The 24,259-nt window shown below is 43.8% G+C and overlaps 2 protein-coding genes across 8 annotated transcripts in view; one reads left to right on the forward strand and one right to left on the reverse strand.

Moving 5' to 3' along the window:
* The window catches only part of DOCK1 (dedicator of cytokinesis 1), a 495,128-nt gene that overhangs the window by 206,122 nt on the left and 264,747 nt on the right, over window positions 1-24,259 (forward strand). The window lies entirely within an intron of this gene.
* The window catches only part of INSYN2A (inhibitory synaptic factor 2A), a 58,362-nt gene that overhangs the window by 9,556 nt on the left and 24,547 nt on the right, over window positions 1-24,259 (reverse strand). For 2 of the 3 annotated variants that reach the window (XM_027591588.2, XM_027591587.2), the window contains one exon: window positions 8,447-8,518. The exons of the other annotated variant lie outside the window; for it this stretch is intronic. In XM_027591588.2, the coding sequence (XP_027447389.1) occupies window positions 8,447-8,518 (72 nt within the window). The remainder of the gene's footprint in view (window positions 1-8,446; window positions 8,519-24,259) is intronic. 3 annotated transcript variants of the gene reach the window in all.

Genomic DNA, 24,259 nt, shown 5'->3' on the forward strand with positions numbered 1-24,259 from the left:
CTATTTATAACCTCTACCCACAATAATTTATCAAGTAGGAAAGGGACCAGATCACTAACAAGAGTGTCACATGTGCATTAGGCATATCTTATGCCATACTCCTAGCAAGCCATGGAGATCATACATTGTAATTACAAGGGAACGATGATTATTAAATGTAGCCTGCTACTATGCTGCTGTCCCTGGACTCACCGAAGAGCATGAGTTTTTTTGTTTCGTTTTGTTTTGCTTTTAAATTTTTGGGCAGGAAGTACATTGTAACTGCACTTAAAAGGAGAAAACACACAATTCTCCAAAATTGGTTGTAGTGAGTCTGGCAGGTGCTGGGATAGAATACAACGTTAGGTTACTGAGGGGTGGACAATAACTTGGCCGTCACTTCATTTGCTCTTAATCATTTTGAGGATGGGCACTTGTCTGCGCAGAGGCAAATGACTTCCTCGGGTTACGGTGCTGGGGATAGTATGCAAAGTAGCTACCTCCCTGAGCCACCAACCCAGGACTCGAGTCCTAGATGCTCCCCCTCTAATCTGATCTGATTATTATCTGGTATTCTTCAGAATACCATCTGCCCTGATAGAAAACAGTGAAAGTCTCATCACACAGACCAGAAAACCATTAGCTTTTTGTACGTGTCCTCTGGTGTCACCAGTGATCATCTAAACCCCTGGCTCTCCATTCTAGTCCCAGGGATACTATGTGTAAGAGAAGAGCTTTTTCAGGGCACCTGGGTGGTGCAGTCGGTTAAGCGTCTGCCTTTGGCTGAGTCATGATCCCAGGGTCCTGGAATCGAGTCCCACATCGGGCTCCCTTCTCCCTCTCCCTCTGCCCTCCCCCCTGCTTGTGCGCTTGCACGCGCACTCTCTCTCGCTTTCTCTCAAATAAATAGAATTAAAAAAAAAAGGAGCTCTTTTAAAGTGGCAGAAAGGAGAGTCCTTCATGTGGCCCTAGCAACCACCACCTTCTCTAGTCACCACGTTCCCTGTGGAATTTCAAATGATCTAACTCAGGGCATTGTGATAGGGACCGAGTCCTGCATCTGGCCCTTAAAAAGAAAATCTGTATTCATGTAAAAATGAATCACCTCCATTTTCTCATGATATTGACAGTGCAGCCTCCTCTCAATGGTTTTGGACATCGGTGAATGCCTCCTTAACTATTACCTCTGAGAGGGCATAAGCAAAAGCGAGGGTTGTTAAGAGGAGGGTCATCAGTGTAATCAACCTTTCTCTGCTAAGTATGTTTTAACTAATTGCTTTACAAACAATATGTTGAGATGAGTAATCAGTTTTCAGTTTTCCAGCATCTAACACGTATCAGAGTTACATGTTAGAACTAAGGTATTGCTATTATAAAAGCCTAAATCCTTATATATTGGGGAAAAAGAAATAATATATTTTTAAAATTCTTATGGAATAGAAAAACTTGGATTGTTGGCTTTGGGAATTTACAGGGAGAATTCTGAGGTCTGTTAAATCTTTTGTTCTGACTTTTAATTTACTTTATTAAAAAAATGCTTCCTTTTGCCAGAGTCACTATGTAAGGTATCATCCCGGGACTCCTTTCTGTCATGTTCCTCCCCCTCCCAACCCATCATTCACCATAAATACTAAGAACAGAGCGCTAAATATTAGACAAAAGGCTAATTTCCTCCACATCAGTTCATGTTGTGAAAGAACTTAATATGCACAAGTGGCGGTAATTAGAGCAGGACTGGAAAGAGCACTTCCACTAAGAGATAATCACTATATGACAAAGGCTGCGGAGATCCCACTCCAAGCGGGCTCTGGACAGGCTGGACTTGGCACCATTTCTGCATACAAATGCAATTACCTCTCTTAACAATAAGACTTCATTAGTCGTGAGTCTTTCAGTGCTGGTGGCTCTCCTGATCCTGCGTCACCCTCCCCAGCTCTTTGCAGTTAGTGCAGTACACCAGAACCCCTAAAATTTCCACGCACAGTTTTATCTGGAATCTTTGCGTCCTTATGTTTTATGCTGTTATTGGCAATGCAATGAATTACCAAGGACGATTTGAGAAAATGCCACCCATTGATTTGTGAATTCCTCCTTCCATCTCACATAAGGGTCATTGACTCATCTTCCCCGAAATCCTCCAGTCATTTTGGAAACGAACGTGCGGAATTTAGGAACTTCCTCCTGGATGAACAGTCAGAGATTGCAAGGTACTAGAAAGTTCCCAGCTGCTGTGAAGATGAGTGTACACATGCAGGGAGGCATTCCCTTCCACCTTTGGGGGAAGCTCTGGCTGTTTCTGTCCCTAGTTCCTGCCCGTGGCTCCTGACTCTCTAGCCTGAGGGGGGGGCTCTAGAGCACACCTCTGAACCCTCCCCAGCATGCTGTCTTTCCGAGATGATCCTGCCTCCTGTGAGTCGGCCCCCTCGCAGATCATGCATCTCTGCTTCCTTCAGCTTCTCCTTATCTGTCTTTGGTCCTTGTGTCTGTGGCACACACCTATCCAACAGAAGGTTCCCCTCTGTCAGAGCTCTGTTGTTGCAGAGTCTTAGGGTAGAGGGTGCATGTGGGGTTATCTTCAGCTAGATTACAGACTCCTTCCCATCTCCCAGTGACTGGGAGGAAGCCTGTTATTTCCTAGGAGTCTCACTGAAAATGCTTGCTGCAGAAATGCTTGCAAGCACCACATGGAAATGGCTTGGGTATTTAATCAAAATGGTTGTTTGAAATCCTGCCCATGCTTGACCATCAGTGGATCACATCAAATGACAAAAACAGGACATAGACAACATGGCCTTCTGCAAGATCCCTCCCTCAGTGGTGTTGAAAACAAAGCAGACCCTCAGCATTCCTGTCCATCCAGATTCCTGCCCCCTTCCTGGTCCACCACATAATGAGTGTCCCTGGAGGCCAGCTGTGTGGTGGCCTTGATGTGTGGAAATGGGGCAGTTGGGGGCAGTGTCCTCCTGGGGGGCACAGCAGCCTCAGGTCTTCTAATGGTGGAAATTCGAACACTTAGAGGAGAATTTTAAATTCTGGTAAAGATTCTATTTAATGAATGTGAATCAGCATCATTATTGCCTTTCAAATCTTGCTTTCATTCCCACAAGCCTTTGAATGAAGGTTGGCACATGCTATTTTCATAAAAATGTACAAATTTGAATTCACGCCATTTTGTTGGTGGTATTTTACAAATTAATCACTTCAGTAAAGGAGGGAAATGGTGTTTTTCGTTGTTCCTTTCTGAAACACAATCCGAACAAAAGGTGAATCATCAGTAGTGTGACTCATCAGATTCGTCTGACAAGAGAATTAACCAAGATAGGTTGGGTACAAAGGATTTGAACTGCTTATGAGCAAAGATTATATTAGTAATTTATCCTTAAAACATTGTCTGAAATAATTACAGCATATTGTGACAGGAAATATGATTAGCCAGAAAAGTTTTACTAACGAAAACTGAAACTTGTATCTCTTTTAATCTTTTTTCATGCTGAGATGGTCTTTAATTAGAATTTCACGATTGGTCCAGATCACAATCCAAGGGAGGTCATCTTAGGAAAAAAATGTAATCATGTCAACCACCTCAGAATTCCCAGTTATGGGAAATATTACTTTTGATGTTTGCGACTTCAGTGGACGAGGGAGCAGGGCAATCAATTCGCTGCCCAGGAACAGTCGTTCGGCTCTGCATAAATCGATTTGCCGATGCAGGAACGGATGGTACTTGGTTGAGAAATGCCTTGTGCCTGTTCTCACTTTTCCCTCTGTGTCTACTTTCTGTGGACGCTCAGACTCGCTCCTGCAGTAAATCACTTGTAAATCAGAGTCAACAAGCTTTCAGAGCTGGAAGGGCCCTATCTGATCCCTTCTTGTTGCCCCACGTGACGTTAGAGATTTAGTGGACACCCCCGCCAAAGAGAGTGGGGGTACGGCCCCAACCTCTGGGGCGCCTGGCTGTGGCAGGCTGATGTTGCCAACCTCTGGCTTGTGGTACTGGCAGCCTTCTTCCCTGAAATTGCTTCAAGACCTTTTGTCCTTTTGATGTTTCTTCCAAGTCCTGCGTATTTCCACAACAGACTTATATTTTACAGAGAAATAGGTACTGCCGCCTGTGGTAAACGTACACATTTATCACAGGACCGTGCTGATAAAACTGCAGGCAGCCGGGTCTTGAACAGGGCACCTTTGCATCTCCCTGGGCCAAGTGGTACTAGAATACAGTGGACTCTTATGCTGCTCAGAGAGGGTAATTGGGTTTGGAGTGAAAAGCAGTGTGTACATGCAAGATAGGTGGAGTCAAATTCATTGACCTCGGGGGATCTCTGCCTGCCAGCGAACAGGTATGACGAATTGCAACATGTCGATATGGCGGCTGTGATGGCCCCTTGTATGCTCCCAGTTTCTGGGATGCCCACAGTGTTTTGGGATTTAAAAATTTCTTGATTTTGAAACTCCTTTAACCTGTTCAGTCTCGAGGTACTCGAGGCATCCCATGGGAAAGACCAAGAACAGTGGCTGAAATGGTGGTATGAGGACTCCTAGGAACAGTCCTGAAGTCTAGGATGCAGCCTCTGGTATCTGAGAGTGTGGGTGCCAGAGCCACCCTTGGAACCAACTACAAGGATCATGACCTTGAGCTAACTTGCCCTTGGTGACGGGACCCTCCCTCTGTAGAGCTGTGTGCGGGAATTAAAGGAGGACTTGGTTGCGTGTTTCCTCGGTGAGAAGAAATGGACCTAAGTCATAAAGCCTCTGAAATCTGGACACTTCCTTTGGCTTGCTTCTGAGATGCTGGGGCTGCCCACATACACTGCTGCAGGTCCCTCAAACAGGTGATTTCTCCTGCAAAAGGACTGATGAGTTCTGAATGCTTTTCTACCAAAGAAACCTCTATTCTTCGTGGAGCATTTGGCGTTTGAGGATTAAATCCTAGGGCTGACTGGAAACTGAGAAATCACCTGGCTGAATTCCCCCTGCTGTCCTTTCTCTTTTGACGAAAGGGAACCCTGACATGGGGTAAGTTACGGATCTAGGTGTGTCAACAATGGCCAGCCATGCGGGCAGACTCAGAGAGATGCAAGTCTTCCAAGAGCCAGACCAGTATCCTTTCGTCCTGTTCTGTTAGCCTCTGGTATTCAGACAGTATGACGGGAGCCCCCTTACTGGCTGTCCTGGGTTAGCCACCATGTGCTTCCCCCATGACGTCACTGATGCCCACACAGGCCAGTGCTCCTGGTGAACAAGTTTCTCTGTGGCAGACCCACAACCCTCTGTCCTTATTCTGCAGCTGTATACTCCCCAAGAGGATGTATTGGGATCTGTGTATGCCATTTGTACCCATCATTGAAATGACGTGATTTTTTTTTGAATGCTGCTTAAACCAACGTAATAGAACTCAGGCAAGCGAGAATTCCTTCTGTGAGTTACAGGCTTTGGACAGAGTAGGGAGTGACCAGATATCAAGTGTGAAAAAGGTAGAGGCAAATCAGGATCTTGAACTGTGTTCTGAACTCAGATTCCCTCACAAGGCGGTTCATGGAAAATCACTTGGAACTTGAGCATGGTGCCCACATTCACAGAAAACATCAGGGCTGCCCCTCAAAAGCCTGGCATAACTTTAAATCAGCTACATGGAAGATCTCAATTTCTGTGATTCAGATTCAGTTAACAGGTTAATTGTATGAGTTCCTTTTCGACTGGTTTTTTAGTTAGCTGACTAGACGTGAGCTTTCACCTGTCTTAGCATCCACGGAGGAGCTCAGAAAACCCTGGTCCAGCGTCAATAACCAGGGTACAGAGTGTTACATTTTATTGTTGAACTGTAACCCTCTGCAAGTTAGTAACAGTTAAATTTTCATGATTTCTAAGTAAAGTGACAGGAGAATTGGGAACAGAGCCTGATGCGCTGTGTGTGTTCAACTAGGTAGTGATACCGAGATCCTTCTTAACAACTCGAAGTCTAGAGACAGTGGGAGTCCGGCTGAAATGTTGCTCGTAAGCCCTTCTAGGATAACTTATGTTTGCCGCACAGGTTTGGGGGTTGGGGAATTGGTGTTGCCGTCCCTCCGAAGGGAGAGAGTTTAAAATACTTTCCCGAAAAAGAGATCTAACATTCCAGTTTTTCCAGCACCACCTCTCCAGGGATGCTTGGCTCATTTAGAGGGAGGGCTGCTGGGGGGAGTGCCTGGCTCTGGAGGGTCCTGACGTGCAGCTCTTGAGGATGCACGCCAGCACGCAGCAATCCCTGGGGTCGCCTCTCTGACGACAAGGTCTCTGTGAGTGGATGTGCCTTTCCCCCCATTTTGTAGGAGGCAACCAGAGTGATCTCAGTGGCCCAGTCCGTCTCACTGGTCAGTCTTTGCTCAGTTTTGGCAATTTCCTGTGGTTCTGAGACACAGTTCTTTCAGAAAGTGGGCCAGTAGCTGGTGTATTGGGATTCATGCAGAATGTTGGTTGAGCCAATTCTAAATAGCAACCACTCAATGCTAATTCCTGAAAAAGATAAATTTTCTGTCCTTCACGGGCTTGTTAAATCACTTTTAATATCACTTTTAATGTAAGTTACTTCTGGATTTAGAGCTAAATTTACTTAAATTACTTCAGTTACACTGGAGAGTGCCCTAATAAATTTTTTTTTCAATCACCCACAAAATGTTAAATGGGTTTGTGCTCATCAAGCTCACTCTGAGGCTTCTCTGAAGATCTCTGCTCACTTCTGCTCTGTTGCCTTAAAAGACTGGGTGAGCCGCAGCTCCCAAAGTAACAAAAGCTAAACGGTGAGGGTAGATGCCAGGCGCTTTACATTCCCCACTTCTTTTCCTAATGACTAATATTAGCGAAGGCTACTTTATGTCAGAGTTACATCCCTTCACTGTTGACTCTAAATTCTCTTCCACAACATGAATGTAGTGAAAATATTCCCTCTAACCAAACTTCTCTGATAGGGAGCTGTCTCTGAGGAGGTAATTTGCAATTTGTGGGAGCTCTGACAAACAAAATTTGCCTGAGTGCTTGCTTTTTACCTCTTCTTTATTGGAAGTGGGAGGACAATCAGGCGGCTTGGCATGCTGACCCAGGGCTGCTGTGGGGTCCAGGCCCCCTGCGTACTGCCAGGAGGCCTTAGCAGCTGGTGTGTGCCTTTTACAGTCCTTAACTTGGGGATGGTTCCAGCCGGGCAGGCTTTGTCAGCCTTGATGAATTCTTGTTGCAGGGCTGTCCTCTGCTTTATAGGATGTTGGCAGCATCCCTGGCCTCTACCTACTCAATGCCCATGGCACCTCCCTCGTTGTGACAGCTGAAAACGTCTCCCTCCAGACCTTGCCAGATGTCCCCTAGGAGGCAAAATTGGCCTCTGTGGACTTCTGCAGTAGGAATGTGCTAGGGTGACACCTGGTGCTCATGTCTGCCTTTGGGTTCTTCTGCCTGGCCCCAGAGAAGGTCACCAAGTGACCCAACTCCGCTTTTAAAGAGTCTGAGTCCCATGTGGGATGTTCTGCCTAGGCTGGAGATGTGTGATGGGCCCAAGGTGTGGCCTTAGGCTTTTTGCTACATTGAAGACATTTACACGATCTCCCTGTCTCCACCTTTTTGATGAGAGGGTGGTGACGTTGAAGATCTTTTGAGAAGGTATATTCGTGGGGGACAGGAGGAGATGGAAGTTCTTGTACACACATCTAGATATATAACTATGCAGTGAGAATAGTTTTTGATAATTTGGCAAGTCCGCTAAAATTGTCCTTCAGGCTTAAGTTTCAACAATGAACTAAATCATAACATCTCTTACTGCTCTCATATCTTGTTTGTGAAAATTACATTTCCGAAAAGAAAACAGACAGTAACCTCCCTGCAGGTTGTGACCATGTCTGAAAATTCTACATTCCGAGAGAAGCCTAACATGGTTTTTCCCTATTGAAAGTTTCTGCTGTATTCTTGTTGATGTGAATAATCTAAACAAACTTTAAATGAAAAAAAAAAACATGATGAACAGCGGTACGGATTCTAGATAGGGGATTATGTCCCAAGGGATGCCAGTGCCACAGTCTTTGTATAAGTTTCATATTTGGTGCAAGCAGCCTGGGGTTCTTCTGTGGTATTGCTAGCACATCGAGTGCAGTTTGCCGTCTTTGATTCTATACCATCTGAAGGGCTTAGCTTTCAGAGCTTTTCCCGAACACACGTTACAGTGCTCATCGCTAGCGATTCTGAGGGAGCAAGCCATCAAACTTAACTCCAGTTTTTGAAAACACTAAGATGCATTTGCAAGATAAATGAGTTCAAGCTCTCTCTCATCCTGGGATCATACACCTGGGGTTGAGTATTTAGAAGGAACTTAGAATTATGGTCAAGTAAGGCCCTTTACTTTGTGTCTGATATAATCATCCCAGCATGGCCCCCGATGATTTTGCATTCGTGGGTAAACATCATTTGTCACTCATAATAGAAAAGTGGGAGGAGGAGGTTAACATACCTATAGATAATACATGCACTGTTCCTGCATGTGTCACAATTAGCTGTGTCTTGCCCAGTCCGATATGAAAGCCTACAAGATAAGAACAGGAGAGCATTACAAGTGGTGGCTGGTGGTTGCTGGCTATTACAGAGCAGGCACCTCACACATCAGATGCTTTCCCAATGCCATTGCTTGCCATGGTAATGCAAACTGATTCTTGTGTGTTTCCCATTTGGCTCCTGTCTGCATTTATCATACAAAACCAATGCAATGTCCACAGCTAAGATGATAGTTAAAATAAATCCAGAATGTAACATAAGCTACTGGATGAAGTAGATAATCTGATTTTGCTAAAAGGGAATTGGGGATGTTTCAGTGCAGCTTTAGGTTTATGGTATTTTAAAGAAACATGGAGGGAAATGCAATGCCAGATATGCTGACTCTGTGGCTTAACTCTGCCCCACAACCTCTTGGCTTGCTGGAGTACAAGTCTGCAAACTACAGTTCCCGGGCTGACTCCCGTCCCTGGTCTGATTTTGTCCATCAATCTAAGAATGGGTTTTATATTTTAAATGGTTGGGAAAAAAGGGGAGAAAGAATAATAATATTTGGAAACTGTGTAAATTAATGACATTTAAATTACAGTGTGCATAAAGATTTTGAGAGTAAAAAAAATAGTGAACATTTTTTCTTAAGTATCTTCCATTTTGCTTCTTGGTTTCCAGATTCCAGAATATTTCTTCTCTGGCTCTAGAGGGAAAACAGTTTGCTCAGCTTTGTGGGAGAGTTCTCCTAGTGTTGCTGTCATGCCATCCACTGACCTTTTCTGCCTGTTCTGTCAGCCCTATGAGGCCACACAGTTTTGTTTTTATGGTGGGGGCGGGGGGACAAGGTTGGTAACTCTCTTCCTCTTTAAAAAAAAAAAAATAACCTTAGAGTATTTTTTGGAGACTACTGTGGAAGGTCGAATAAAAGGTCGATAAGCAGGGTTTTTTTGACCAGGCCTTGACTATTTCTTGGCCTGGTCGCCTCAAGAAATTAGCATTAAGGGTGCTTTCGTGCTCATGGTTTTCTTCTAATGACTTCAGCTGACCTTTCTGCTCTGATATCTCTGATACAGCCAGGTGTAGTTTTTCCAAATATTCCTTTGTACCCAGGGGCAAACATGATAACCACAGTCTGTTAAATTTGTGGCAGAAGAAAAGCTTCCCTCTGAATTGGTTTATGTACACTTAGGGGGTAAACTTATATTTATGTAATCACTCAATGTAGTAATAGTGTGTGCAGAAGGTTTTCTGTCAACATCGATAGTCAATATTTTTATCACCTTCACTGTGTAAACCCTTGTATGCATTGTGGATTTTGAATTGAAAATAACTATTGTTTTCCTCATTATATTTTCTGTTACATAAACATTTGACGAAAAGATTTCCTACTCAATGTCATGTTGTCTCAGTGAGCTTTGGTAAACTCGGGACTTGCCCTTTGAATTCTGTGTATTTTACCTATTAATCAAGTGACCATATTCTGCCCTAAAGTGCTGCTGATCATTGCCTGTGACCCCAGTGTATTTGCGCCCGGCCTGGAATCGTAGTGTGGCGGCACGTGTGTTGACCTTCGTCCACCATCACTTTCTGTATTGGGCTCCTTTGGGTATGCACGTTTGGTGTTTTACTCTCCCCTCAGCTTAGTCAGTAGAGAGGAATAGTTAAGAGCCCGTGCATCCCAACCTCCCCTTTTTATTCATTGGACATGGCCACTTTCTTACTCAGACTTTTCCTCTTGTTGACAGACCCCAAAAGTACATTCCTCATGAACCTTCCCACCTGGCTCCACATCGGTCAGACCCATTCTAGGGTTCCTCTGTGTCATGACATGGACCTTCTCCATTCTTCCATGCCTGATGTATATATAAAGGGACTTTCTCCATTTGACATATTCTACTAGAGCTTGCCCTAAGCTCATTTCTGATCGAGGTCATTTTGTACGGTATTATGCACAACACTTGAGCCCATGTCCTAGCAGTGACATGCTGGTGTGGAACGTGTTGCACACTCTTAGGTTGGGTTGCAGATGAGGTACTGTTCTGCTTTTGTGTTGCATGAGCTTGTGCTAACCACCAACCAGGCGGCTGTTTATAGGAGTTAGTCACATTCCAAAGGTGAGGCTTTTAAAAGAAAGCAGGCAAAATCAGGGACATTTCTTAGCCCTTATCTGAGGGGCACTCTTTCTGGGTTCTGAGGAAATACGAATTCCAAGCTTGTCGAACTTTCCAGTCTTAGACTCTAGGTAAGATCTCGATCAAGCCTCATCAACACCAACACCCCTTACTTGTTCAATATCGTAGAGTTCCAAGTGTCTCACATTAGATCCTTGAGCCCTCAAATTAATTATGGTATCCTCATTTTAAAGAGGAGCATACGGTAACATTTTGCATCCAGGATCTCATTATTAGACCCCAGGCTTCTGATTCTCTGTGATGCCTTCCTTCTACCTTGGGACTGGTGTTCTGCAGTATGTGTAATTGGCAGCTTGGGATAGTCAATGAATCCAGCAATGATAGGACAAGGGCTTCAGGTACCAGAAATGCACTAGAGGGCTCTCTTCCAGGATGTTGGCATTTTTCAGTTAGAAATTGCTTTTTAAAAGCATTTTCTGAAAAGACTCTATTCTTATCCCCTTCTAAAAAGCACACACTTTTTTTTTTTTTACACTATTACAGTCAGTAAGCAAATAGTTACTAAGTGCCTGTTAAATGTTGGGCATTATTTGGCTACCGAGAGACATTTTTGGATAAGACAGTCCTCCCAGAGCTTGCGGTAGAGTGGCAGAGGCAGGCAAGGAATACATAAACACATGGATGGATGGATAGATGGATGCATGGCTGAGTTCTGATGACGCGTGTTAAGGAAAGGTTGTGAAGAGGTGGCTTTAGCTAGCACACTGAGGACACAGATCCTGAAGTGGGACCTCGATGATAATAAGAAAAAGAAATGAGTCATCTGAAGATCCAGGGTTGAGTGGTGCAAGCAGGGGGACTGTCACATGTGAACATCCTACAGTGGGAATGATGTTGGCATGTTTGCATGACAGGAAGAAAAAGACCGGTGTGGCTAGAACACATGTTGCATACAGGAGTTGGGGAGGAGATGAGATCAGATCATGTAAAATAGGAAACACTTTGGTGGACATTATTTTAAATTTAATGAAAAGCCATTCTAGACTTTTTCTTATTTTTGGATTAAACAGTGACGTGGAAAACACTTCTTGACTTACTCTCACCCATGCCTCCAATATCACTTTCATCTAGTTTCTTTTCTCTTGCTTCTTTTATTTACAACACAACCTGATTCACTGAGATATAGTATGGTTTGGCTGATGTCTACTTGTAAGAAGCAAATGAGTCATCATGCCTACTTTATATGGAGACATATTTGTGGTCATTGGTTTTTAGCTAATTTAGAAGAAAAACAGGTGGTCAGTCCTGTTTCCACCATGTCTGAGAAGTATTTTCAGGATCTCATTGCCATGAACTTTTCTTGGAGACCCCTCAGTATGTTTCTAAGGTTGTTTTTTTTTTAAGGACCTTTATTTTGTTGAAAGGATTCAAGTGTTTGGAGTCCATAAAGGCAGTTTATAGAAGTAGAGGTCAATGAGAAATTAATTTGTGGATAAAATTTAAAGTGTTGCCCTTGTATCATGCAGTTAAGTCACAGGCTGCCTCCAGCAGCTAATGTCAATCAAGGTATGCCTGCAAAAATTTTATTAAGCATGAAGGTGTTTTCAGTAGAGGGCTTAAACTATGTAATCCATTGTGCTTATTGCTTTGATAATCCATCTAATTGTCTTGTAGCTTTCAAGCTGTAGAGTTTGGCTTCACTGATAATTTTATGGTCACATTAATAATTGTGTTACATCATCTAAATGAATGTGTTCTCTAAATATAGATGAAACACATAAATTCTTTCTATAGGACAGGGAACACAAAGTGCTGTTATGGAATTTCCCTAATTTTTCCTTCTCACTTGGAAGCAAGTCATAAAACCAGTACTTGAGATGATTATCTTTCTAGATCACCATTGCTGTGAAGAGAAGCAATCCAGACTCTTTGGACTGCTGGAGCAGATGCTTCTCCAGTGACAGGAGGGCTAGAGATCTTGTGCAATTTTAAGTTTAGAGAAGAGAGAGCTTAGATTATTGATGTAAAAGCCGCAGAGGAAGAATGTTAAAAAAAAAATTACTAAGTTTTCCATCTTGAAAGTTAATTGCTATCTTCATAAAGCTCTCTTTCCTTTTGTTTTGAGGAGTTATACCTTATATGGGTTTATAATCCTGTGCCTGTCACAGTGCCCAGTACACTGAGTATTTGGTTAATAGTAATGTGACCAAATAATACACTCTTTTGGTTCTCATATTGAAGTTCAGTAATAGACAAATCTAATGAAAAAATTCCAACCAAGTACAAAAAGCAAACGAAAAGTATACATTGTGAAAAGCTCTGGTCCCCACTTTTTTCCCAGTAGGAACCCCTTTGTACCCTTGTGATAAGCATGCTCACTGTAAATAAGGATTTTTTTAATACAGTGATCTTTGTTGCACTCACTATTGTCCACTGCAGTTATTTGCCATTTGCCAGTATTTTCTGGTCTTAGCAATGTACAAAACTTGGAGAGAACCTAACATTCAGCACCAAGGACAGCACCAGAGTGCCGCGTTGTCCAGAACTTCTTCTCTTCTGTTCCCTTGACTCTCTTGCCCCCATCTCTCCAGAGCACAATTCTAACTGAGGAATGATTCCAGAATCTGGAACCTCTCCTCGCTTGATGCCCTTTTGACACTTAATGGTCTTGGAGGGCTTCGCTGAAAGCTAAAGGAGACTAGGTATGAGTCATGAGGTGATTAGGGATGTAAAGAGCATGGACATCATGAAAACACATGGAGGAGGGAAGGGTTGCTCCAGATTTGTTAAAGCAGAGGGATGTGGACAAGTGAATTTTACAATGTAGTTCTGGTGGGGTCCAGGTGTAGAGCCATTTCCACTTCTGCTTTGTGGATTTCTTTACAAGACTTTGCTCTGCTTTACAGAAAACAAGATGAGTGTCCTTTATAGAAGACAATGTGGAATTCTATTTGGGGCACCCCCATTCAAACACAGCACTGGGGCCTCCTTTCTGGAGTGGCCTAGAATTCTCGAGTTTAACTCTGGATTCAGTTCACCAGTTTCTCCAGCTACCTCAGGCTTCTTCAGTAATCTCCAATTTTTAGTTATCATTTTCAAATATATACTTTTGTATGCTTATATAAAAAGGAGGAAAATGGTGATGAATTTGGGGTTTGCAAGTCTTTGGTCATTCCTGTTGCAGATCAACAACAAGAGGTAATGGAAAATAGAATCAACAGCAACAGCAACAAACAAGGTAAGGCCCATGGCAGAGCCTGTGTGGCAGCTTTTATAACAAAGCCATGGGGATGCTGGAGGAGGGATGGCTGCCGGTGTCAGCCTGAGCCGTGTTGTCCTGGGCTGGCAGTGACAGACAGCATCTGCTTTCTCGAGAATGCATCACAGAGAGATCTAAGATAGCAGAGCCCTAGGTGGTAGGAAAGGGTGCTGAGAAATGTCATAGAAAGGTCACTGAAACCTTTCTTCCTGGCCACATACCCAAGCTGCTCAGTGTCTCTGAGACCTTAAAGATGAAACCTGAGAGGTAGGACAAACAACTCTGACCCCCTCCCAACACCCCCTGCCCCCAAAATTAATTGTTTGGTTAAAAGGTCAGGAATGGGGAAAAAAAAATGCCTCTCACTGTGTCTCTTACCAGAAGCAAAGTCCAACAAAGTCCTAAGCATCTCAGAGAAGAATGGTTGGCAAGTAGAAAATAATCCTATGATATTTAGTAGTAATTACTAGCACTGGATTATTGGATTGACTCTATGCTGTTCCTCCTGCCACATACCACAACACAGTTTTCTCCATATGATCTTAATTTTCCAATCAAAAATTTTCTTCTTTCATTCCTGGGTGACTGTGGATGGTTTTTGACTTGAGAAAAGCATTCTCCTCGCAACTAATGTCACAAGTGTGTTAGCATGCAGCGTGGTGTGGGCCTGTCTCCTGGAACTCCGAGTTGGCACACAGTACACGAGACTCTGTTGCTGAATTGCTGGTCTTTTAAATGGCATGGTGATTTTCAGCAAGTTCAGAATTTCTGGCATGCAGGCAGATGGCGTCTTAGGTGATGCTAAACCCAGGGTATGATCCTTTAATTGTTGTCTTCAAGACACGTACATCACATAGGGTATTGGATTGGTCGCTTTGACTTAACTCAAAGGTATGTATTAGGCCCTTAGCTAGAGAGGGTGATGTAGAAAAGAAAATGGCACGATTTCTACTCTTCGGTGATAATTTTATGCACTTGTTTAATTTATTCTTATTTTGATCCTTCTTGTTCTTTCGGCTTTCTCATTGGGTGCCAAGAAGTGTTTTCTCTACCACATTCTAGCCCAGGTTTGTGCTCCAGCTATCCCTTCATGATAACTGAGCCATCACTTATGTCAGCATCTTAAAGGGCTTTTTCACTTAATAGTCTCAAAGTGACTTTAATTAGAGGCATAAAGTGATACCACAACTATTGTTGGGAGAAACTAAACTTCAAAAAGTAGTCAAAGGCAGCTGTTTTCAGTAACCCCCTACTATGTTTTAAGACCACCCCTGGCAGTGGGTTTGGCTTATTCCTAAGGCTGAGTTCTCACTAGGAATTTGCCAGATTATACCCTGGAAGCGCAGTTACTTCATCATATTAGCTGTTCCATAGTAAAAGTGAATTTAGACTTTCCCTGTATATCTGTGTAAACTCAACTGTATCTGTGATTTGCATCTAAGCTATTCAGCGCCAGAATCGGGGGAGCATCCTATTTAAGTGTGTTAAAAGAACACAAAGTCCATTTTCCTAACAAACTCCCAAGGTCATCCGTTGATCAATAGAAGGCAGTGCTGGCTTCCACTAGCAATGGTATGACCTGTTCCCATTTCCCCAGAAGCTGAGAGGAGCCGTCTGTTAGCCAGTGGCCGGCTTGCTATGTTAGGCTGTGCAGTCCTGTGTTCATCAGTGGCCTGGGATTCCCAGGTGGCTAAGCATTTTATGTCTTTTAGAAAGTGAGGTGGTGTTTTAAAGAATGCAAAATAAGTGACCCCCACTCTTTGTGGCACTCCTGTTTCCCCCTGCCTTCAGGCTGTCTAAGAGGGCTGACTGGTTGGAAGCCTTCTTAGGTTCTGTAGGAGTGGCCCATTCAGCTGCGCCCCACGTGCCTTTGGGCAGCTCCCAGTACCTTTCCTCTGCCACAGCGTCTGCCATTCGGTCTTGTCTTGGTACCCTTCATAGTTTCCTGTTTGCTCAGTCAACAGCCTGCATGCCAGTCACAGGAGAGGTGGCAATAAACGTTTGTGGCTACGTGGAATGATGAATGGAAGACAAATAACTAAATTGATTGGGAAGGTAACTTTGATTCATTAGATCTATGAGGGTTGGATTGATCTCAGTTCCAGTGAAATTTAGCAGCTCTTAACCTGATTTAAATAAAACTCAGAAAAACTCATGTCCATGCTCTCTGTTCAGTATCTTGAATATGGCATAATCAACAAATTACTTGTTTTGAGAATTTGAACCAGCAGTCATTAGTTATTATATAACCCTGGTTTCTCTCCTCTTGCCTGTAGATATTAAATAAGGCCAATCTCATTATACTATTGGTTTCCTCTGTTCACCTAGGGCTTCTTTTGGAGAAAAGAGGTCTCGTTGACATTGAAGTACATCAAACTCTTCTTTTCCACCCACACTCATGTGATCCTCCTGAATATGAATGTGTATATTCCAAATATCCCTCGTGTAGAAAATAGAGTTGTCCTGGCTGACTCCCCTCAGGGAGATCTATTTTTGTAGTTTCACGTTAGAACGGAGAAGGGATATCCTATTACCAAGCTCATGATTAGATTTTGTAGCACTCTCTAGTTGAGTTGCAGTACAGCGGAAAAAAAACTGGAGCCTGGGAACCCCAACACCATGTATAATTTCGGCTTGTTGGAAAGTGTGTTGTGGTCAGATTACTTAGAAATGATGTTTTATAGCATAACCCATTCATAGGTTGAGGTAGTTCGTTCTTCTTCCTGTTTGTCTTAACCTTAATTTCTTTCCTTTCCTTTCCTTTCCCTCTCTCTCTCTCTCTCTCTTTCCCTCCCTCCCTCCCTTCCTTCTTGCTGCTCTGAAATACCTTTTATTTTTTAAATAGGGGTATTTATTTATATACAAATATTGCCTTTCTGTACTTTTAACTGATGAAATGTTTTTTCCGTTAATCAAAATTACAGTGAATAAGTATTTATAAACATTTTTAAGTTAATAAATATGTATAAGTTGATCTTTTTAAAATTAATTAACATATAATGTATTATTAGTTTCAGAGGTAGAGGTCAGTGATTCATCAGTATTATGTAACACCCAGTGCTCATTCCATCACGTGCCCTCCTTAATGTCCATCGCCCAATTACCCCATCCCTTCATCCACCTCCCCTCCAGCAACCCTCAGTTTGTTTCCTATGATTAAGAGTCTCTTATGGTTTGTCTTCTTCTCTGATTTTGTCTTGTTTTATTTTTTCCTCTCTTCCCTTATGATCCTCTGTTTTGTTTCTTAAATTCCACAGGGTAAAGTTCTCAAAGTTGTCCATAGCCTGTTCTCCCAGGGCCAGGAATGGAGATGTTGATCCTTGAAGAACTATCTTCCCATGCAAGCCCCATGTCATCTTAGTAAACACATCCTAGTAACCTAATCCTGGTTATTTCTGCTTCGTCTTCTAGTTAAGAGACCTTAAAGGGTTTGGCCGTAGATGAGCCCAGACCACTAGCTGGCCTTCAGCCTGTTTGCATGGTCACAGCTCATCAAGTGCTTCCTCAGCACCAGCGTGGTGCTTGGCCTTTTCCTGGGGGGCAGTTGCTTGGGTGAATAAAACATAGTCCTTACCTTCAAGACACTGAACATCTAGAGGACATATGTTTCCAATATGAAGGAGCTGCTTCTATGCTGACCGAGTAGAGATGTAGAACTGTTGCTGGGGACAGTTTCAGTGCTCATTCAAACGCACACCCTTGTTCTGGCCCAGATGTTCTGTTCCCTCATAGGCAGCTCCGCATATGCTGGCAGGTTCCCAGCACCCTGCTTGTGGCTTTCTTGGAGCCGTTTTTCGGTGGATGCTGATGATGTGATGAGGTGTTTTTGTCTCACGTGGCTGAGAGCATCTTGGTGGCCACAGATTTATCTTCCCAGTCCTGGCACTGAGCTCACAAGCACTTTCCGTGGAGCAGGGCTTGAGGTGTCCATCATAAATACCTGTTTCTTTTGTGACTCATAGAAAGTGCCATACCTCCTTCTCTGCTTTCAACCTTTCCACAACACTTATCAGATGGAACGTGCCATACATTTTAGTTACTATTTTGCTTTCAGTCTCTCTCCCCCCTGACAATGTCAGCACCATGAGGGCAGAGATTTTTTTTCTGTCTGTTCCCTGATGAACGTTCAGTGCTTGCATTGGGGCGTGAAGTAAAGTGGATGCTCAAGAAATATTTTTTGAATAATGAATGAGAAAATGAGGGAATAAGTGAATAAATGAATGAATGAATGAATGAATAAAGAATGTGTCTGAGTATCCTGCTGGGTTAACTGACATCATACCCTGTGCTTCTGAAATGAAAATAGGACAGTCAGCTTTGTGATGTTTCCAGCTGGATCAGGTGAGAACATGTCTCAAAGTATTAACATGATCCCATCTTAAATTTCCCCAACAAGTAGAAAAGGTCAGTCATCTGCTTCCCACACCCAGATATTAAAATAAGTGGCCCAGCCTATACCTCAACCAGCCCCCTCCTCATCCCTGGGAGATGTCATTTCTTGATCTCAGAAGCAGTCCTGGCGAACGAGTTTCAGTGAGAAACAAACACCTGATTAGTAATGAATGCAGGTGTTTTCTTTATATGGTATTGACAAATTAAATTTTATTAGCCTAGTAGCTCCCCAAATGTGGTAACCCTATAATTCTCAGGAGGCTCTGGCTTTTAAGGAAGCTTGCAATGCTTGTTTTCATTCTAAAGGGAAACAAAATGGTGGCCATTGGAGGCACATGGCAGCTGGTGTGATGCTTCAAGTAGGCAGGGGTCTCTGGGAGCTAGCTGGTGTCTCTTGCTTCTCTCTCAGCCCTCTGCCTCACCTCCAGCAGTGCCTCCCTGCATCTCCCTAAGGCTCTGCCTCATCTCCCTGCTCACTTACCTTCACACAGAGCCATGCTTGATGAAGAAACAGGAATATATGATTATTATTATTGCATATCCATTATTATTACTGTCAGAAATACATGTAGACTTGGACAGAGACAGACACAGAGATAAACACTGTATTATCAGGGCAGGTCTTCTCTCTTTAGAGTTTTATCATCATATTTCCATAACATAAAATCATCATAGGTAAGAACTGGGGAAGATAGTAATTATTAATTTCGTGCGTGGACTGCCTGGTTATGTTACAAACAGGGCAAAGCTTGCATTTTCTTTCTACAGTCCTAAGTTGCAAAATGGTAACCGTGATGACAAGTCCCTCACCCCAAAGGGCACCAGGAGTAGCTATTAATAAGGACAATAACTTTTTAGGGCTGAGCTGAGGCTGAATTGATTAACTTGTTTTCCTGGAAGACAGATAAAGCTCAAGCTCTAATTTATTGAAAATTAATGAAAATGAATTATGGTGGTAGTGGCTACCGAGCTAGAATGAGAATAGGGATCTGGGTACGTTGTACTAAAGGAGAGCTTTCTGTGGCTTGCCATGTTTCTGCCGTACTCGTTCTCTTCCACAGAGTCTGACTTCCAGAGGTTTTAATTTGAAAGCATTAATGTGCATTTGCTAGTACTGGTCATAAATATCCACAGAGCCCTTCATGTTTGATTTACAGTTTCTTTTGAGATATATATATATATATATATATATTTTTTTTTTTAGAGCAGTTTAGTTAATTTTGAATCAGAACTTACTCTTTGTGAAGCTTCCGTGCTTTGTTTCAAAAGTCTGACCTTGTGTTGGTTTTCTTTAAACAATCGCTTCAGAGATCTTGCAGTTGAAGATTAAAATCTTTAACTTTTGGTGTCATCATTTGTAAGATTCTTGATGTCCAATTGTGAGACTTTTATCTGGGGCGATAGTCTAGTGCCGTAACCAATGAGATGTCGAGAGAAAAAATTTAGTCCATTTTTGGTGCCTAGGACCTCGATTCTCATAAATGTCCTTTCAGATCCGGCCTTTAGAATCCACACATGCTTATTTTTGTTGCATTGAAAACTTTCCTCCAACTTGTGGTTCACATGAATTTAGACGTACATTTGAGGAAGGTAGAGCCAGGAGGGCATGTGCTGAGCCTCTGACGTGACAGATGGTACCTGAAGGCTTTGACGAGTTCTTCCCAGGAAGGTTGCCTATGGATAGATTTTGTGCTTGGCACTCAGGTCCCTGGACTTCAAGATCAGTGGCTTTGATTTTTTTTTTTTTTTTAATTACCTCACAGAGGACATTCCTCTTACTGATTATGAAACCTTAAATGCATGCCTTAGTACTGGGATCCCTTTAAAAGGTGTTTTCTGCTTTCTCCAGAACATAAGTTTGCAAAAATCTCACCAGCTCTGGGCATGAGAGCCTCTTAGTCCCTTCAAGTTAGAGGAAGAATCCGGATTTGCAGTAGCAACAAAAGCCTGCTTTTTAATTCTGTGTGGATATAGCAGCTTTGCCATTTTCAGAGGATGAGATGGCGAGTGCTCGGGCCTGACAGAGATCTAGATGTAATGTCTGCCTTTGCCATCTCTCACCGCCTTCTGACCTTGGGGACGTCACCGAGCATAGCCAGGCTGTAGTTTTCTGGTGCAGATAATTCCTACCTTCAGTGTTATTTTGAGGATTCAGTGAAACGACGCAGAATGCTTGCATGTTGCAGGTGCTCAAAATGGATGTACTTCATGGGTGTTGTGCCCACTTCCCTGAACTCTTCCACAGATCCAATGGGCTACAGAGCTCAAGCCGTTTTTGCATAGCCTAGCAGGATTTGTATCAGATTTTAAAAAGTTTTGAAAACTAGAACTTGCATTTCATCTCTTTAAAAAAAAAAAAAACACCCGAATTCTGGGATACAAATCCATAAATGTTCATGTCATGCCTTGAATTTTATCTGCAAATGGAGCGTCTGGATTGCCTAGTAACTCTGTGGTGAGGCATTTATTCACCTACGAACTTAAGAGGCCGGGGAGGTATGTGAAATCCATTTTGGCATTCTGCACAGGAAGATTATTTAAATTACATTTTCAAGTATGTGTGATACCTACATGAAGCCCAAAGCAAGAATTTGGAATGTGTTTTATATTCTTACAAATATATTTGCTTCATTTTTCATATTAAGGATGGAAAGGCTTAATTATTTTTCAAGAACTTAAAAAAAAGTGTTTACAAAGTTCTATAAATATGAAAAGAGAGAAGACCACGGCCCTGTGCATTAAGTGAAGAGAATGCTGGAGAGTACATGATCTATGCTTCCATCGCAAAATCATAAAACATAACTTATACTGGAGACTTTAAACTTGAATATTTGATCACAAGTATATAAAAGCCATTAGTTGCAACAGAAAAGGAAAACGGAAAGGTGTTTCTGAAATCTGTTCAAAGGATGGCACCCAAAAAGGACAGAAGCCAATTCGAGCATGTGTAGCAGCTGAAGAGATAAAAAGTAAAGTGTCAGGAGACAAGAAAATACGACAGTGGGATCCCTGGATGCATTTATTGAAGGACGTCCGTAGAGAGGGCTCTGTTGCTTTATTCTTTCTCTCTCTCTGTCAATTTTTAGGTAAGGCAGTGGCTGAAATGATGATGTTGTTAGGCCTCTCTGGAGGATTTGTTCTTAGAGCAGAAAGGAGCTCTGAGGTCCCCTGACTCATCTGGACTGTCCTTTCATAGGGGAACAGGTAGCTGGGAGATGAGCTGGGACCGACCTGTGTTTCCCAACTCCGCACCCCGCCTTGGCCATGACGCCAGATCCGCATGGCCTGTGCATGTCTCTGAAAACGAACACAGCTGATGTCTCCCTTTGTAATCCTCCCTCCCTCCTAACCTTCAGAAAGAAACCAGCCTGTATCATAAAGCAGGAAAATCCCGCTTGAAAGTGTTGAGGCTTGCCCCTTGCTTAACCTCCCCCACTTGAGCACTTGGAAGGCTGCTTCTCAGTAACAAAGTAACTTGGAAGGAGGTAACTTCTACTGAGGGCAAACACAGCCCTGGATTGAGAGCCTTGTCCTCTGTATTTGAGAAGCCCACGGGCAGGTATTCTTAGCTCCCTTTTATAAAGGAAGAAGCTGAAGTTCAGAGAGGTTAATAACCATGCCTAAGCACAGCTAAGGGAGAGAGGGGCAGAGCAAAGTTGCCAACTCAGGTCTGGCTAACTGCAGAGCCCGGGTCTTTCCACTTGGCTCCCCTCCTGGATCTCATTCCCAGAAAACGGTAAAACGGAGTGAGCGGGAGACAGACCTCAGTCGGCTGGCTGGAATGTTTGGGTGACGACAGATGTGCAGAGATACCGAAACTGATTTATCAAGAAGATTAGAAAATGAAGTGCTGACACTTTTCTCCTGTTCAGATAGGGAGCGCCGAGGGGCAGGAGTGCCTTTGGCGGGGAATAAGGACCTTTTTGCTCCTGGTCTCCATGCCGGGTGCTGCTTTCCCTTTGCGGCGCACAGTGCCTTGCGTTTTTGTGATGCATCATGCCAGCCGCCCGGGAAGGTAGCACACGGCATTCCTTCCAGAGGAGACCCACGAGGGGTGTTTGCAGAGCCACGAACACCACCCACCTGCCCTCTTCGAATCGGGGCCCTCCAGCTAACCAGGTGGAAGACGTCCATCTCAGTCAGTGGGTGGGTGTTGGCCAGAACAAGCCAAGCATCCCTCCAGAGGGTGCCTGATCACACTGAGATGGACATGCCTTACTGTGCCCAGCCTTTCCTTCAGCTTTTGGAGGGGGGTTCTGGGATGTTCCTAGTCTGAATCTCACGTGCAGACCTTTGTGGTTCCCGTGTTCGTGCCCTGGCTGCCGCCACAGTGGTATGTGGGTTTCCGTGTTGGGTCTTTCTGCTTTGTGACTTCAATTGTCCCCTTATGCTTCCTCTCTAATTGTGATGCAGTATTTATTCTGTTTGGACATAGATAATTAGGGAAAATTTGGAGAGACTTCTCCTTCCCTGACAGGTCCTTCTGAAGTGTGCCTGATTCCGAGTGATTTGTCAATACAGGGACATAAGATAAAGCAAGTGTATCCTTTCTGTCCACATAGCGTATCGAGGTGACAGCGAGTCATGGTGCACAATTATGTGCTGTGATAACCTCTTCCTGCTGGTGGGAGAGTGAGACCTTTCTCATGTTTTAAAGACATGCTGTCATGTATGTATCATACATACCAATTACACAGATATGAATAACATGCATGGAGTTCACAGGCAGAATGCTGAAGGCTGTATGGGCTGAGGATGAACAGTCAGGCGGAGGCTTGAACCAAGTGATCATCAGTGACCTGGGGACGCTTCAGAGTGGGGCCCTGAGCTCATCTGACTTGTATCCCCTCCTTGCCTGGCACAGGGCTCAACACACAGGAGACTCTTGGTAGAGGCCCTCTGAACAAGTGCGTGAATTGTACGCCTGTCAGTCTGGCAGTCACGCACCTGGGATCGTCCCTCGCCCATCTACTGACCTGGTTTTCTACACGACCATGTGGCACAAGTCGGCGCACTCTGCCTGTGGCCCAGACCCAGCTCCTGGCTGTGTATCCTCATTTGTGCACATACTGTCTATGGCTGCGTTCGTGATATGGTGGCAGAGCCGAATTGTTTGACCGTAGACGGTGTGGCCTTCAAATCCAAACACATTTACTGTCTGGCCCAAAAGCATGCCAACATCTGCCAGGTTGAAAGGTGATGCTGAGGTCTTCAAATAACCATAGATCCTGAAAGCCTGATTATTTCCGCCCACCCTCTGGATGTATCTGCATATACCTTCACCCGCTGCATGGCCAGCCCCCTTGCTTTAGTGATTAAAAGAAAAGCAAAGCTGGGCCAACAACATAGGATTCCACACTGGGTTTACATTAGCTTGTTGCTGCCCTCAGGTCTTTATTCCTACCTCCTTTGTCTTCAAAGCCATGGTAAGCACTGCCCTCAAAGGGCCCCTGATCTCGGGGGGGTTCCATTGGCTTATTTTTCTTTGCTATCCCTGTGTGCCCTGGACCTCACGTCACAGAGAAATACTCTTTTTCGGTGAGGCTGAAGCGGCTGGACAGGACCCCGGGAGCCGTAGCACAGATGAACGGGAGACTGGGTCACTGGGTTTACAGCCCTCCCTGTAAGCTGCTAGAGTCCTTGGGCTGGTTTGTTGTTGAGGTTTTGCTTCTTTTAAGTGATGGTCTCACATTTGCTCTGATTCAGTACAGCTGCAAAGCCTCCGGGCTTCCAGATTTCATCTCTGCCAATCCCTCACACTTGACGGCCCAGAGTGGCGTGGGTTCTGCTCTCTCCCTGACTCTCATTACCCAAGCCTGCAGGTAACACCCAGCTGACGCCGGGAGAGATGTGACCAGTGAAAGAGCCTACTTGACTCTGGGCAACAGCAGATCCTGCCCTCATGCATGACAGCTCGACTAAAGCTTCTCATGTAGTTTTCGGGTCTTCTCTGAATGGCCGAGTCTCATTAGGCTGTCACCAACCACGGAACCCATGAAGA

The sequence above is a fragment of the Zalophus californianus genome, chromosome 15 (genome assembly GCF_009762305.2).
Source record: "Zalophus californianus isolate mZalCal1 chromosome 15, mZalCal1.pri.v2, whole genome shotgun sequence".
In the NCBI taxonomy this organism is placed as follows: Eukaryota; Metazoa; Chordata; class Mammalia; order Carnivora; family Otariidae; genus Zalophus; species Zalophus californianus.